Below are 17,907 nucleotides of genomic sequence, written 5' to 3' on the forward strand. Positions count from 1 at the left end.
AGTGGCTAACATCATATCAATAATACAAATGGCCCCCAGTCTTTTTTAAAGTCTCTGTTGTCCTTATCTTTGAGTCTTCCGGTTAGCTTTGCCATTTCAGCATATTCCATCGGTTTTTCTTGCCATTCTTCTTTAGTTGATATCTCATAATTTTCCCATTTTGGGGGGAGAGCAGTATCCTAGCCGCAGCTGTGGCGTACATAAAAAGTTCCTTCTTCTCTTTTGGCAAGTCTTTGACCTGTAATGCCTAGTAAAATAAAAATAAAAGGCTTCTGGACTTTTAACAAAAGTTGTCTTAAACATTCTTTACAAATCATTTCCCAGTAATGTTTAGTTGTTTTACCGTTCCCTGACGAGGTGGTTCTAAACGCGTCTCGTGCGTTTACAAAACCGGCACTGGCGAAGCTAATCCTCTTCTTCCTCTCTCTCTCTCTCCCCCCCCTCTCTTTCCCCCTCCAGCCCTCACAAATCCACTGCAGCTGCTGGCTGCCCAGGCCAGTTCCTCCACTCCGGCCGTGGTCAGCCAGGCGGCGGAGGCCGTGGCGAAAGAAGACCCTCCTGGCGAGCCGGATGTCAAGAGGCCTCGGGTGGAGGAGCCGAGGGGGGCGACAGCGGCTCCCTTGCAGACGGGGGGCGTGATCACTTCCACGGCTCCACAAGGACAGGCTGCCAGCGAATAAGGAAGCAGGATGCTCTGAAAGCGGCGCAGCGCACGGCCTTTGCGGGATTGTCCTCCTCCTCCTTCTACAGAAAGAAGAAGGGGAAAAAAACTACATCTGTAACACCTTTTGACCTTTTTGGGGTTGTTGGTTTTTTTTTTTTAAAGTTCCTTTCCAAAAGATAAGATTTTAACAGGACACGACGGCGGTTCTTAAGAGTCTCGAGGTGCCAAATGGAATGGCCGAAAGCTCCACCTGCCCAGAAGTCTTGCTTTGCCTTTTGCTCTTGAGATCTTTTCTCTCTCTATCCCCCAGACCCCCTTTTTAGATTAAAAAAAACAACAACAAATACAGACAATTTGATTGTACGACTGCTGGGGTTTCCCCCCCTCTCCCTCCGTTAATTTTCTTCCCTTTCCCTCAAATATTGGGCTTTGTATGTGAGCGTATTAAATGCAGGACAGAGGCAAGTGTGGTTTTGGAGAGGGCTGGGGCAGGTTGTGATCGCCAATGATTACTTCTGCCTCTTTTTACCATATATACATATGCATACACACACAGGGGGGGGGTACCTCCTTCTCTCCCCCCCCCCCCCCCGAGCTTTGCAGCCTGAAATCGAGAGGATGCCCACCTGGGAAGGGCTTTTCGAAAAATTTGACGTTGCAGGCTATATCGGTCGGTATCCACAGGAACGGCCGCGTGGGCCTGTTCCTTCTTCCCGCCAGCTAACCCATGCTCGGACGTTGTGTTGTTGCACACAGTGCTCTTCCCCATTTCCACCCCCCCCCCCAAAAAAAGAATCTGCCCCAGCAAGGGACTTAAGAAACTGGCAGCGCGGAGATGTCGGGATACCGGTTTAAGTCAGGTGGGTAGCTCAGTGGGTTAGAGCGTGGTGCTGATAGCAACGCCAAGGTTGCAGGTCCGATCCCCATAACAGAGACCTTTGCATTGGACTGGGGGACCCTCAAGAATCTCTGATCCTATGCTCAACATTTGGTGGGTTGGGATAAGTGGGGCTGCATTTTTTGGCATCTACAGCAGGCCTAGGCAAACTCCGGCCCTCCAGATGTTTGGGACTACAATTCCCATCATCCCTGTTAGCTAGGCATGATGGGAATTGTAGTCCCAAACATCTGGAGGGCCGGAGGTTGCCTAGGCCTGATCTACGGTGATGTCTAGTTCCAGGCTTGATTTAACACGGTGCAAATTCAAGGAGGAAGAGAGCTATCCATGGCTACAGCCTCAGTGGTTCTGCTCTGCCTTCACAGTTGGGAGACAGAAATACTTATGAATCCCAGTCGCTGGAAACCACAGAAGGGGAGAGGTGCTCTTGCGCTCAGATCCTGCTTCCAGGCATGCTGGAACTGGATGGGCCACTGGCCTGATCCAGCAGACTCGTCTTACATAACAACCTAGGCAGGGCTTTGATAAGAGGAAGGAACCAGCTAGGACCTTTTGGTCCCATTCCTGTTCATCGAGCCTGAGAGAGGGAGAAAGACCGGAATAGAATAACCCTTATCCTTTAACGATGGCGCTGCCTCGTCGCTCACCACACCTTAAGAGCCCAGATTATGCGTTAAGAGGACCAGACTCCATCTCAGGTAGCCTTTTGCTTTGGACGGCAGCTTCTGCTGGAGAAGACTGGTCTGGAGAGAGCTGGATTCAAATTCCTTCTCAGCCATGCCGCTCTCTGGGTGGCCGGGTCAGTCACGCCTAACAGCCCTGCGAGGTAGGTTGGGTGGCAAGGAAAGTGGGGGGGGGGGGTTGGAGAGAACTACGAGCGCAGCCTCAAGCTCCTTGGAGGAAGGGCAGGATAAAAATGTGCATGACTCATCATTGGATCTCATGAGAGGCAGCGGTGGTGTAGTGGTTAGAGTGTCGGGACTAGGGCCTGGCAGAAACCAGGGTCCAAATCCTCACACAGTGAAACTCACTGGGTGTGACCTTGAGGGCCACTCTCCGCCTCGCCTACCTCACAGGGTTGTTGTGGGGATTAAATGAGGAGGGGGAGAACCATGCGTGGCACTTTTGAGCTCCTTGGAGAAAACGGTGAAATTACAAATGCAATAAATAAATAAATATGATTCCTGTCCCCGCGTCCCGTCGGTGAAGGTTAAGACACCAACTGCTTGGCGCTCATTAGGGTTTCTTTGTAACCGCAGGACTTGAAATGGGTTTTCAGAGCCCAAATTAAATTAAATATTGCTTGGTGCTGAGCTTGGCAGAGGGAGGGGGAGAGGGCATAAGGATGAGCGCTTGACCCCAGGGGTTCCTTCAAGCCATTTATTTCCCTGTTTGCAGGCCCTTATTAAGAAAGGCAAGCCTAAGATTTAAGCGTGTTGGTAAATCCAGCCGTGCTTATGAATTCCTCCGGATGTAAGCATTGCAGCACCTCTTTGAACGTTTCCCTGCATGTCATCCCGTTTGTAAGGCTTGTTCACACGTCGCGGTAAACCATAGTTAATGGTTTGCCATGAACAAGGGCTGATCTTTGTCATGTTTGTCCTCCGCATTAACCCCAGAAGAAAACAACCCCTGGCTTAGCATGACATAGGACAGGGATGTCCAACAGGTCGATCGCGATCTACTGGTAGATCCCTGGGAGATTTTGGTAGATTGTTGTCGATGTTGGTAAAATAGAATCCCGCCCCGCCCCGCCCTCCATTGTTGCACGATTCGCAGAAAGGAAGACGTAGTTTACTCATTGAGGCTGTTTCCTCAGCGATCTGTTGGTGAGTGGCTGTTCCCCCTTTTCCTTAAAAATGGGCAACACTTTAGCCTTGAACTCCCCAAAATTGGGGGTTTTCTCATCTCTATAAAAAGCTCAACAATTTCCCCCGTATCCCTAAAAAGCGGTGCTTTCTCCCTTAAAAAAGCTCAACAGTTTTGCTTTGCCCTGAATAGATCGCAGTCTCTTGGGAGTTGGCCACCCCTGCTATAGGATATTGAAGGGAGACCCCCTTCTTCTCTCTCAGGTGTTTAGATTGGCAGATGGCACACTCTTGGTCGTCCCGCCGCCCCCTCAAAAGTTTGGGGGTAGCAGTGACAAGATGGCCTTCTCTCTAGCGGCCTCTAAGCTTTGCATCTCCCTCTGCACAGCTATTTGCAACTGACAAATACACACCTCTTTCTCCTGAACTTCGACACCCGAGGGGTGTGTCTTCAGGACCCATCCTATTCCTGGGACCGTAATTTGTTTTACCTATTATCAATACAAAATTGGTAATTGTTGCAACCTGCCCTGGGGCCTGCTAGTAGAGGGCTAATAATAATAATAATAATAATAATAATAATAATAATAATAATAATGTCTAAACCAGGACCTGCAGTTTATTTCCTCCTAATGCTAGTGGAAAGGGGACAAGCAACCAAGCCAGGCACATTCCTTACCTGCGGTTTACTGTGATGCGCAAAGGGTGCCAATAAATTTTTATTCATGAAAACAGTCCCAGTAAGTCTCTCCGCTCTAGTGGGAGAAGGACAGCCTCTTAGCTCTGTATAACAACTGAGTTTGTAGGCGAGAGAGAACAGCAATAATGCTGTGAGACCTGTTCTCTGCGTGAAAAAGTTGGCTTGCCATTGGGGGAAAAAGAATCGCTTGCTTCCCCCTGGAGGTTCTAAGTGTCTGGGTGCAAAAATCTGCATGCACACACACACCCCTCCGCCAGAAATCAATTCAGTTGGGAGAAAAAGATATTGCTCCATATGATCTATTAGTTTTGGAGATCCTTTCGTCTGGTCCCTTTTCCTATGCAAGCAGTAATTCTGCCCTTGTCTAAAATAAAGGAAGGAAGTGTGTCTGCTGTATTACCGGAGGTATGGGAGCGTTGCTCTGCATGCAATCGCTTTCAGATGCAGGTGCCCAGACTTGTAGGAAACTGGACATGCGAGGAGGAGGAGGAGGAGGACTCCAGACACCTGTTTGGAAGCAAAGCCCAGCTTGAGTAAGGAAACGGGACAGACCTTTGTTCTCCAGAGCCAAACAGCTGCCTGCCTGCCTGCCTGCCTGCCTGCTTGCCTACCTTTGCATGCAAACACGGAGGCCTTTTGTTAAAACTCCCAATCCAGCCGCTCACTTCGATCACAGCGAAACGGAGCCGGCTGCGAGGGACTGAGCTGTCTGCGGGGGACGCCCTGTGATTCCTTGGACGGGGGGCTGTGTGGCACAGTGTAAAGTGGATTAAATCTCGGGCACTTCGATCCAATGCGGCCCAAAGGGATGGGGCCTGCTCAGCTTGGGGAGTGTGAACTTGAGATTCCCCTAAGAAACTGGGGGAGGGGTATATCTCCCTCCATCCTCTTCTGGGTTTGCATTCTTGTTTTCTTCCCTGTATGAATTTGAGAGCCTGGGTAAGCAAACCCCCCCCCCCAAAAAAAACCCCTACTTCTGTACTTCTGACCTATTTTATATTTTAAAGTCACTTTTTCTTTTTGGAAAACATTTCAGCAGCCTTGGGTGGAGGTGAGATTCTTTATCATTTGGACCCCTGGAAGCAAGAGACTGCAGAAGCAGAAACATTGCTATGCACGTAGGACTGAGGAACTCATCCACACTTAACCTTGCTTCATATTTCTAGGCACAGGTCTGAGCTATCCAGGTTTGTGTCCGAGTGCTTTTTAGGTTTTTTTTTTGGGGGGGGTGCCCCAGCACTTTCTCCACAAAGACTCGCTCTTTACCACTGAAAACAATTACATAGGAAATCCGAATTGCTGTTTGTTCCGGTTCAGCAGTAAAGATCAGCTTTTCCTGGGAAAAGCAGTGGGATTTTTTTTTATAATAAAAGCTTGGACACAGACCGGGAAAGCGTGGACCTATGTCTAGAAATTGTGGGGCAGGAAGTAAGTGTGGAGGAGCCCTGACTTAAGACTGGTTTGTGTGCCTTCTGAATCCAAGGTTAACTTACCTTGGGGCAAAATACGTTCCCGACGTCTCTTATTGTAGGGTTGCTGTAAGGCAGCAGGGGAAAGGCACCCCCATGTTTTCCTGCAGATTCCCAGAGGTATCCTTTCCGTCTTGCTTCGGCAGTGGTGATGGCTTGATATTGCGTAGGCTGCTTCTGTGACGCATCACCGTCAGCCCTCGCCAAAGCCTGATGGATTTCACCACGGGGCACAGCGAGAGGCATCAGCCTTGAAGGTGGACGTTCTGGTTGTTGGAAAGGGCAGATGAATCCAGCCCCATGGGACACAACCCACTAGTAAATTCTCCGTTGCAACCGCCTGTTGAGTGCTCTTGCCCAACTCCCGTTGAAAACTTCCTGGTGACTTGCACACCAATTTTAAATGTGTGGGATACAGAGCACGGCTGCCTGAATTTCCTCACCTCAAACACCCAAGTGTCTTTGGTCCAGCCCTGGAACTGGGAGTGCCACCCCTAACCTGGCCTCCTTTATCTGCTCCCATAACTCCTTGGCCAACCTGGCTGGAGTCCTGGTGGGTTGGAATCGGCAGAATATAGAGGGCAACGCTTTGGCAATGGTGATAGCTTGATATTGCAGAGGCTTCTTCTAAGACGCATATGCCAATGCGCTCCTGTGGCTGCATGCAATTCCTGCATTGCAGGGAGTTGGGAATAGATGACCAAAACTGATTTTATGTTGCAGGGGAAGATGCATAACGATGCACAATAAAGCTGTAGTCCAAGGAAGCTTGCTTGCAGCTCCTGATCTTCTCCCTCGAATTTCAAGTCTTGCTTTCCTGTTCTCTCATACAGTATGTGCTGTGCATCCACGACGCAGCGAAGCCTTAAGTGTGTGGGATTTGAACTATCCTGCCCCTTCTTTGTGCTCAGGTTTGCCCTGCTCCGAGCTGACATTTCCGGCATCCTTTGCAGATGCGTCAAGCTTGCAGAGCAGCATTCGGTTACCCAGACTTGCAAATAAGCATACAGTACACCTTTTCACCTATGGCAAGTAGCAATCTCACCAGGCAAATGAACTGGCGGGTAGCTCGGTTAGAGTGTGGTGTTGCTGATGTCAAGGTTGCAGGTTCAATTCCCGTAAGGGGAAGCTGCATTGCAGGGGGTTGGACTAGATGGCTCTTGGGGGCCCTTCCAACTGCATGATTCTACAGTGGTACCTCTACTTACGAATAACTCTACTTACGAATGGAGCTCTCTCCGCCATCTTGGATGTGGTTTAGATAGGATTTTTTCTACTTACGAATTTTTAGATAGGGCTTACGAATTTTTTCTCCCAATGCATTCCTATGGGATTCGACTTACAAATTTTTTCGACTTACAAATGTGCGTTCGGAACGCATTAAATGCGTAAGTAGAGGTACCACTGTATGTCTATGGAGCTCAGGGGGTTTTATGTTCCTTTAGGTCATAAACACAGGGCAGTCTCGAGCAGGTCGGCCGCCCTGGCGCTGAGGGGCGGAGATCGCTCCAGCACCCCCGCAGGGCGCAGCATGGTTTTCGTGCAGCGCCCAGCCTACCGGCCCGGCGCCCTGGCGCACCACACCACCGGGGGTCTACCTAGAGCCGGCCCTGGTCATAAATGGGAGAAAAGCAATGACAAACCTAGACAGCATCTTAAAAAGCAGAGACATCACCTTGCCTACAAAGGTCCGTATAGTTAAAGCTATGGTTTTCCCAGCAGTGATGTATGGAAGTGAGAGCTGGACCATAAAGAAGGCCGATCGCCGAAGAATTGATGCTTTTGAATTATGGTGCTGGAGGAGACTCTTGAGAGTCCCATGGACCGCAAGAAGATCAAACCTATCCATTCTGAAGGAAATCAGCCCTGAGTACTCACTGGAAGGACAGATCGTGAAGCTGAGGCTCCAATACTTTGGCCACCTCATGAGAAGAGAAGACTCCCTGGAAAAGACCCTGATGTTGGGAAAGATGGAGGGCAATAGGAGAAGGGGACGACAGAGAACGAGATGGTTGGACAGTGTTCTCGAAGCTACGAACATGAGTTTGACCAAACTGCGGGAGGCAGTGCAAGACAGGAGTGCCTGGCATGCTATGGTCCATGGGGTCACGAAGAGTCGGACACGACTAAACGACTAAACAACAACAGGTCATAAATGACTGACACCCAGGCATGCATGGAGAAAGGGGGAAATGAAAATGGTTGTGGCCTACTGCTTCTTGACAGCTTTCAAATAATCCTAGAATGTTGGGAGCTGGAAGGGACCTCAAAGGCTCATCTAATCGAACCCGCTTTGCAAGTTTAAACTGCCCTGCTGGTTTGAGCGTAGCTTGACTGGGCAGTCTTCAGGCGAATGTTAAGAACACAAAAGCACAGCGGATTTCTAGGGTTCCGAATCTCCAGCCATGCTGTCCATTGGGAGAGGCAAAGATTGGAGACCTTGAGCATTGCAAGCAGTCCCCTCTTAACATTCCAGTGCCAAGCAAGTTTTCTCAACAGCAAGTTCCATGGATTTCAGGGCATCCTGGACTGATTGAGACGTGGTTCTGGGTGCAGCAAGAAGAACCTAACCAGTGCAGCATTGCACATGCCAGACACCTGATTCCACAGAACTGTAGAGTTGGAAGGGACCCCAAGAGTCATCTAGTCCACCCCTTCCTACAATGCAGGAATCAAAACTGGGTGCAGAGTGATAGCAAAGGCGGGGGGGGGGGGGACACACACCACATTGGCATACTAACATGGCCCATGCAGCAGCTGAGGTGGTTGTGTGTCTCTGCCGGCACATTGTCGCCCACCCAGCATTACGTAAGAAGACGGGGCTTGCTTCCAAGTACCATCCTAGGACTATCAACAAAAGGAGTGGGTTTTAATGGTAGTTTTTGGATAAGCCTAGGGCAGCAGTAAAGGCCATGTGCTGTGATGGTATCTGACGATTAGAATTTAGGTTACTTCTGATACAGGTTGGGGCCTTTCATTTTAGTACAGCGGAACCTCGGTTTATGAACACCTCGGTTTACGAATTTTCGGTTTACGAACACCACGGACCCATCTGGAACGGATTAATTCACTTTCCATTACTTTCAGTGGGAAAGTTCGCTTCAGTTTATGAACGCTTCAGTTTATGAACAGACTTCCGGAACCAATTACACCCATGCTTCGGGTTAAGTACGCTTCAGGTTGAGTACTCCGCAGACCCGTCTGGAACGGATTAATCCACTTTCCATTACTTTCAATGAGAAAGTTCGCTTCAGTTTATGAACGCTTCAGTTTATGAACAGACTTCCGGAACCAATTGTGTTCATAAACCGAGGTACCACTGTAGTGAAATCATCCACTCAGTCCTTGGCACAACAGAATTCTTTCTCGCCTTTAGATAAAACCTAATACACATTTTTATTGAGAAAGGAACAATCTAGTGGGATAGGACACTCTTAAACCCATGTTCTTGGATGGTCCAAGAAAGCGTGTTTTCTCTCCTAAGGCAGGCTTTGCTGAATGATAGATTTGTGTTAAACTCCGTGAAGGCAGAAGGGGCCCTGTGAGGTTAAGTATTTCAAGAGTGTCGGTCTTTCTCAGCAAAGAGTCTTGCACATTTTGCAGACTCGTGACCCAGCCATCCCCATCTTGGTGCCCTCAGATGTTTTACACTGCAGCTTCAAGCAGCTTGGCTGCAGTTGCTGCAACTGGTGGAATGGGGTGGTCCAAAACATCTGGAGAACACCTGGATGACGAAGGCTGGAACCAACTTCCACAGACCAGCCGCTGAGGAGGTGGTCTCTAGCCCATGAAAACTTATGCCACAATAAACATCTTGGCCATTAATGTGCCACAAGACCCTCCATTGTTTTTGACCAGGCCGAGGCAAACTTGGCCCTCCAGATGTTTTGAGACTACAGTTCCCCTCATCCCTGACCACTGGTCCTGTTAGTTAGGGATGATGGTAGTTGTAGTCCCAAAACATCTGGAGGGCCAAGTTTGCCTATGCCTGTAACGATCGCACATCTCTACACCAGCCCTTCCCCAACCTGTTTTGAGGTTTTGCAATGCAACTCCCGTCAGCCGCAACATAGGAACTCGGTCATTTAGCATGACAGCACATACACTCTGGAACTCCCTGCCTCATGATATGAAGCAAGGCGCTTTTGCTGTGTCCGTTTTGGCTGCAAACATTCTTGTTTGCCTCCCCAGATGCTTGGAAAGTTGGTGTGAGAATTGTAACCTACCGGTATTTTAGTACTTTCACTTTTTGTATGTTTTAAACTATTGCTGCATTTCCCCCCTGACGATTTTATTGTTTTGCCTTTTTGTAAGCCACTTCGAGGCGGTTGTTTCTTTTTACAACCAAGCGGTGCATAGATTTTATGAAATAAAAGAAATAAAAATACATGGCTGTCCTGGCTCGGGGCTGAAGGGAGTTGTAGTTCGTAACATCTGGAAGACGCAACGCAGAGCGGTTGAAGTTGGGCGCATCCAAGGTTCTCCGAGAGCTTGCAATTTTTCCTTTACCTGCAGTCTCATAAATCAGCCAGTACTGTACCAAAAATCAACATTTGTCCTCCTTTTATGCTGGATTTGTAAATTATCATTGAGCTGATTATTGCTTTACTCTCTCTGTGTGTTGGATCTCAAGGTCTTTCCTTTGACCTGCTTGCAGGTGAGAAAAACCGTCCCTGGCTGGGCATCCCAGAAGATGCTCCAAAACCAAAATGATCATTCCTGCACAAACACCCTCCTTCCATATCCCTTCATATTCTTGTTGCATCAAATCCATCTTTCACACTTGGGCGGTCGTTTGTCAAAACCTGAAGGGTTTCGATACAGGACTTGAAATGGAGGCAGCTTTTGTCCTCTGCTTTCTCTGAAGTTGGGCGGGGAGAGGAGAGAATTCCCCCCCCCCCCGACCACAACAAATTGCAAAACATGTTTGCCTCTGAGTTACAGGAGAACAAGAGGGAGGAAGTGTTTAAATTTTAAAGTTCTGACCCAATATTAGTTCAGTTTTCTTCTAAAACCTCTGGCCTCTGTTCATCATTGAGCAGCTTCTTCCCCTTTGCGGTGGCATGAGAGGGAAAGGGGGTGGCTCAGTGGTAGGACACCTGTTTTGCATGCAGAATGTCCGTCCCCAGTAGCATCGCTGAGAAACCCTTCTGAAACCCTAGAAATCGGCTGCCAGTCAGTGTAGACAATACTGACATATAGACGGACCATTGGTATAACTTTATGTTCATTTGTTTTTCTGGCTGGGTCATTCAGACAATGGTTGGCCTTGTCAAAGGTTGTTGATTGATTGATTGATTATTGACTGATTTATTTATTTTTTAAAAATTGTATACCACAAATATTCCCGAGTTGGGGGAGTGGGCTTCTGCCAATGTTTGGGTGCCAGGCGCAATTTTGAATCAAAATGGCAGACAAAAATGGGACTTAGTTGTTGGCATGGCGGGTCCTACCTCACAAACTGAAGTACCTGTTTAAAAATCACACACACAAAAATGGTTTCAGCAAATTCCCAGGCAGCCCTGGTATTAATAAATAAATATTTTTTTTATCTCATAAGGCAGATTTGGCTGAGTGATGGATTTGTGTTAAATACTGCCCAGGTGCTACCGAGCAACGACTGGGCCTCTGTGTGTCCTGAGCTATACAGTCCCTGAAGGCATTTCATTTCGTATTTTTACGCTGTCAGCCACCCTGTGATCTTCAGGTGCAATGGAGGATGCTGGAGTCAGACCCAGTTGTCTCTGTGCAAGTAATGGGGGCAGCCGCCATCTTGTCCTTTGCCTCAGGCCGATCATGACCGCGGCCTTTCTTACCTGTAGAACTCCTAAGGGCTGCTGAGATACCTCAATGTGGGTTAAATAATATATAAAAAACTCACTTCAACCCCAGATAAGAGAGCAGGGCCGTTTTTCTTTCTCTGTAGCTGACATTCATCATGGCTGCTTGTAGTCCAGATTCAGGCTGGAAATGGGATGACATTCTACATGGGAACAAATTTCAAGGTTGGTGGGTGAGGAATTCATAGTTGCAGATGCAGAAGGGTCTTCAGGGGTCATTAAATCATCATGCCACATGGCTGGTGGCAAGAAACAGATGGAAACCAAGCCTTAGGAGGAACGGCAGAGGGATTTTGGTATGTTTAGAATCATAGAATCCTAGAGTTGGAAGAGACCACAAGGGCCATCCAGTCCAACCCCCTGCCAAGCAGGAAACACCATCAAAGCATTCCTGACAGATGGCTGTCAAGCCTCCGCTTAAAGACCTCCAAAGAAGGAGACTCCACCACACTCCTTGGCAGCAAATTCCACTGTCGAACAGCTCTTACTGTCAGGAGGAAGTTCTTCCTAATGTTTAGGTGGAATCTTCTTTCTTGTAGTTTGAATCCATTGCTCCGTGTCCGCTTCTCGGGAGCAGCAGAAAACAACCTTTCTCCCTCCTCTATATGACATCCTTTTATATATTTAAACATGGCTATCATATCATCCCTTAACCTTCTCTTCTCCAGGCTAAACATACCCAGCTCCCTAAGCCGTTCCTCATAAGGCATTGTTGCCAGGCCTTTGACCATTTTGGTTACCCTCTTCTGGACACGTTCCAGCTTGTCAGTATCCTTCTTGAACTGTGGTGCCCAGAACTGGACACAGTACTCCAGGTGAGGTCTGACCAGAGCAGAATACAGTGGTACTATTACTTCCCTTGATCTAGACGCTATACTCCTCTTGATGCAGCCCAGAATTGCATTGGCGTTTTTAGCTGCTGCATCACACTGTTGACTCATGTCAAGTTTGTGGTCTACCAAGACTCCTAGATCCTTTTCACATGTACTGCTCTCAAGCCAGGTGTCTCCCATCCTGTATTTGTGCCTTTCGGTTTTTTTGCCCAAGTGTAGTACAGGTACTTTACATTTCTCCCTGTTAAAATTCATCTTGTTTGCTTTGGCCCAGTTGTCTGTTGATCTGTTAAGGTCATTTTGAAGTGTGATCCTGTCCTCTGGGGTATTAGCCACCCCTCCCAATTTGGTGTCATCTGCAAACTTGATCAGGATGCCCTCAAGCCCATCACCCAAGCCTGTTTAGCCTGGAGAAGAGGAGACTGAGAGGAGATAGGATATTGTTGTTTAGTCGTTTAGTCATGTCCGACTCTTCGTGACCCCTGGACCAGAGCACGCCAGGCACTCCTGTCTTCCACTGCCTCCCACAGTTTGGTCAGACTCCTGTTGGTAGCCATCTTCAAATATCTCAAAGGAGCAAGCCCGTTTTCTCCTGCTCTGGAGGGTAGGACTCGCACCAATGGCTTCAAGCTACAAGAAAGGAAATTCTGACTAAATATCAGGAAGAGCTTTCTGACAAGGGAACGGACTCCCTCGGGAGGTTGTGGACTCTCCTTCCTTGGAGGTTTTTAAGCAGAGGTTGGATGGCCATCTGTCATGGATGCTTTAGCTGAGATTCCTGCAGTGCAGGGGGTTGGTCTAGATGACCCTTGGGGTCCCTTCCAACTCGAAGGTTCTGTGATTCCATGATATTTGACAGTTTTATTGACACCACATTAACCTTTTTTTTTTAAAAAAATGGAGAGCAGAATGGAACTTTTTTAACACCCATCCCTAGATTTAATTACACGTCCCTTGATCAATACCCAATGTGTTCAGGGGTTCCTGTGACACAGATTGCAAACCACTTCTGTTTTTAATTGCAAAATGCCTGGAGGCCATTGTTCATGAGTTAACGGCACAGTCGATTTGAAGAGCGATGTAAATGCTGCAGCTCTTAAGTTATGATGGACAGATGCACTCAGAAAGCACCGTGTCCGTATAATGGAACATTTACCCCAGTTAAATTTCTACATCTAAGTGCAGCAATAGGTTGACCTGGTGGCGAAGCTCTATCTTTAAAACCTGCTTGTACAAGCGTTTTCCTCCCCTCGCGATTTCCATATCAAAAACATAACATTTTAATAACATCAGAACCAAAATCTAACCGGAGAGGAACTCGATGACCTCAATTTGCATGAAGTTTGTGGAACAAACTCTGGAGTGGAACACAGGTCAGCGGGCCGAGCCGCGTTTGATTTTGCTTGTCCCTGAAGCCTCGACTCATTTTTAAAATTAAAAGGGGGGGGATTTCTGTAGGCATGGGCGGAGAGGAAATTACACGGATAATTTACAATCTGGTGGGTGCAAATTTAGAGGCCAAATGCTGGTAGCAGATTTGTTGGGCTGCAGTGAGTCCTGCATTTTGCTAGGAAGACTGTTGAGGTGAAAAATGTCGTAAGAACACAAGAAGAGAGAGCTGGATCGGGCCCATGGCCCATCTAGTCCAGCACCCTGTTCTCACAGTGGCTGAAGAGTTTCCTTGGGGAAACCAGCAAGCAGGATAAGAGCAACTCTCCCCTCCTGTGGTTAGAAGCCATCAGCAGCTTTCTCGCTCCATGAATTTTCCCCATCTTCTTTTACTGCCAAGTTTGTGGCCAGTTTTGTCTCTCGCGGCGGCGACTTTAACCATGGGCTGCACAAAGAAGGGTTTTATCTTGTGTCCCAGAGTCTCCCAGCATTCAGCTTCCTTGAACATCCATGAGTTCCAGTGTTGAGGTTAATCATTTCACCTAACAAAAAAGTGCCCTGCACATCACACATACTAACCTGTCACAAACTGAATCCGCCCCTGCTGTATTTACTGTCCGTGCCGGATTTACGTATAGCTTAGGGCCCCGCTCTCTTGGCCCCCCCCCAAAAAAAAAATTAAAGGGGGAAAAACTGGATGTACATTTCCAAAATCTAATGTAGAAGGTCCATGTTTGTTAAAGCCCACTTTTCTCCAAAACCGCTTGCCCGATCGCGTTCAAATTTGGCCACAACCTCACATGCGAATATGCGAATGTTTGCATGCACTTACCGTGGATTGGACAGGTGTCCTATGGCAGTTTAAGCAGGTAAAACCCACTGTTCCCAAACACAAAACTCAGACAGCCGGGGATGCTGGGAGCACAGGAGAGGTTGCAAAAACAGCACCCTCTAGCGACGGCTACACTGGTACTGCAACTAGGAAAGCTTCCCTCTCCACAGCATCTTGGCTCAGACTGGGCCGAGTGGAGGTGGGGGCTCGCCTGGGTGGGGGGTGGGGGAGGAGGAGACAGGATAGGTCATGGGTCAGGACACGACAGGGTGGGCCCAATCACAGGGATGAGCCAGGGGAGGAGGGGGCGGGATAGGTCATAGATCGGGACAGGGTATGGCCAGCCACACGGATAACCCAGGGGGTGGGTGGAAGAGGGGGTGGCATAGCTCTTGGGTCAGGACAGGGTGGGGACAAGCATAGCGATGAGCCGGGGTGGGGGGAGGAGGGGTGGGATACCTCCTGGGTCGGGACAGGGTAGGGGGAGTCTCAGGGATGAGCCTGTGTAAACATAACACGCATAAAACATTTCAAAAAAATGAAGGGGGACTCTGAAGGTGAGGGGAGTCTGAAGGGGGACTCTGAGGGTCCATTTAACAGACTGAGCCACAGCAACGCATGGCCGGTCCACCTAGTATAAGATAAAACACAAAATAAAACCTACATACAGCAACAGTGTTTTGTGTTGTGTATGGCAGTGTTTCTCAACCAGTGTGCCTCCAGATGTTTTGGGACTACAACTCCCATCATTCCTGACCACTGGTCTTGCTAGCTAGGGATGATGGGAGTTGTTGTCCCAAAACATCTGGAGGCACACTGGTTGAGAAACACTGGTGTATGGACCTATTAGGTCCATAAATTACCATATAGCATATATTCAACACATAAAACAGCGACAATTTGTTGTTGACAAAGGACAGCTGGACAAAAAAGGGCCCCATTACCTTCAGTGGCTTAGGGCCTCATCCTACCTAAATCCAGCCCTGTTTACTGCACTTAGATAAAACTCCCATCAGGTGCATTTTCAGGTAGCATATTTCATGAACTCCTTTTTTTTGAAAATAAATTTTTATTCATTTTTCATAAAGATATTAACAGTCATTCACATTACAGATAGTTCAACCTATTTGACTTCCTTCCAACCCATAAGTGGTAAATTCTGTCAATCCTAATTCGTATTTTCTATTTACAACAGATTCGTCGCACTGTAGAGGTTATGTTGCTACCCCTAACGCTCTCATACCCATGTAATTTCCTTTAGCATACTCTATAAATTTACTCCATTCAGCTTGGAACTTCGCATCATCCGAATCACGTACTCTGTGTGTTAATTTGGCTAATTCCATAAATTCTAGAACCTTCGATTGCCACTCGATTATAGATGGTATTTCATTTGTTTTCCATTTCTGGGCGATGAGAATCCTAGCTGCCACTGTGGCGTACATAAAGAATCTTAAATCGGATTTTGGGATTTCATTATCGACTAGACCCAACAGAAAAGCCTCAGGCTTCTTCGGAAAGGTAAGTTTAAAAAATTTTTTAAGTTTGTTATAAACCAAATCCCAAAATTGTTTTATCCTATCACACCCCCACCACATGTGAAAAAATTCCCCCACCGATGTTCTGCATTTCCAGAACCATTTGTTCTGCTTCCTGTACATCTTAGATAATTTTGCTGGCGTTAAATACCAGCGATATACAAGTTTCATAACATTCTCGTTTAGTAAAGTACAGGCTGTAAAATTTATATTTTGTTTCCACAGTTTTGACCACATATCGGATGGGATATTGTGCCCGAAATCTCTGGCCCATTTGATCATAGAATCCTTAACAGCCTCGTCCATGGTGTACCAGTCCAAGAGTAGATTGTACATTTTAGATAACAATTTGTGATTGTTACCTAATAGCTCAATTTGGAATCTGGATTTCTTTTCTTCAAAACCAAATTCTTTTTTGTCCTTATTAAACAGATTATTTATTTGATAATATTGCAGCCATCTTACTTATGGCCTTACTTATGAAGACATTGTTATCAGAACAAATGAAGGTCATAAATTAAAAACCTATGATCAAATCAAAGATAAATTAGCAGGATGGCATGAACTCCTTTTCTGGGGGGAGGGACCCTGATTTTGGGAACTCCATCAGGGCTCCTAACTACCAGATCCCAGCTTTGGAACAAGCAGAACGAAGCTTGCAAGTCCTGATGGCATTGCTTGAGTTTATCGAGTTGCCTTCTGCCCATCCATTACCATCCAACCAAGGTTTGGTGTTGTTGTTTAGTCGTTTAGTCGTGTCCGACTCCTCGTGACCCTATGGACCATAGCACGCCATGTCTTGCATTGCCTCCCGCAGTTTGGTCAAAATCATGTTCGTAGCTTCGAGAACACTATCTATCTCAAGGAAGAAATGAAGATACATTCTTGCAATTCTATCTCACAATTGAAAGGAGATTAATTGCAAAGTGGTCTTAAAGTTGTCAGTCATATTTTTTTTTTAAAAAAGAATGCTGCACAGAGTGAGGAGTTTTTAGACATCTTCCCCCCACTCGTCTCTCTAGTTGATGAGCTATGGCAATGTGTGAAGGTTTTCTGCTTGGCTGTGAGAGAAACCTAGCTGTAAATTTCATACAGTGTCAAGGCACTAACATAAAACCCATCTCTAGCAAACATGCTTTGCATTTATATGATCTTTAAAATTCCTGGGGGAGAGGATGGTGGAAGATGCAGCCAGACTCCACAAAACCAGCCAGCAGCCGACTATAGGATATTTGCTTCTTTCCCCATTATCATAGTTTGCTGACAAGAGGCGAGGGAATAGCAGTTGGAACAAAATATCAAGCATTTCCCCTCTAGTTCAGGACTAGTTCATTAGCAAACCAATGATTTTTCTGCAGGACTATAATATCAGTGGAGTCTAAGTATTACTCTCCAGAATCAGGTTGCTTCTGTGCCCAATTAGTATTTTAAACCCTAAATGACTTAGACCCCAAATATCCAAAAGACCCATCTGCTTCCATACAGACTTTTCTGGGTGTTAACATCAGCAGAGGGGTACCCTATTCGTAGTCCTGCTGGCCTCAGAAATTCAGGGATTAAGAAGACTTTGTAATGCTGTTTGATAAATAAAAAGAGTTTAGGCCCCCAAACTAGAATACCCCAACTGAATGCTTTCGCCCAGCCTTCAGCAACCTGGTGTTTTGAACTAACTACAACTTCCATCAGCTAAATCGTGGTGGCATTTTATAGTACACTCTCTTTAAGTTCGCAAAGTACTTCACATGCATTATCTCAGTAATCCTAGCAACAGCCCTATAGCAGTGGTCTTCAGCCCCCGGGCCACGGACCGGTACCGGTCCGTGGATCAATTGGTACCGGGCCGCCCAAGGAACATTTAAATACAATTAAATTAAAATTATTAAATCAAAACAATCTAAATAAAATATAAACAATCAATGTCCCCCCCTCAGCGGGC

The 17,907-nt window shown here is 47.1% G+C and overlaps 1 protein-coding gene across 2 annotated transcripts in view; it reads left to right on the forward strand.

Moving 5' to 3' along the window:
- FOXK1 (forkhead box K1) overlaps positions 1–9,038 on the forward strand; it is a 92,047-nt gene extending 83,009 nt beyond the window's left edge. For both annotated transcript variants that reach the window (XM_035130523.2, XM_035130522.2), the window contains exon 9: positions 460–9,038. In XM_035130523.2, coding sequence (XP_034986414.2) covers positions 460–680 — 221 coding nt within the window. In that variant the 3' untranslated portion in view covers positions 681–9,038. The remainder of the gene's footprint in view (positions 1–459) is intronic.
- Positions 9,039–17,907: the final 8,869 nt, after the last annotated feature.

This window comes from Zootoca vivipara, chromosome 14, assembly GCF_963506605.1.
Source record: "Zootoca vivipara chromosome 14, rZooViv1.1, whole genome shotgun sequence".
NCBI lineage: Eukaryota > Metazoa > Chordata > Lepidosauria > Squamata > Lacertidae > Zootoca > Zootoca vivipara.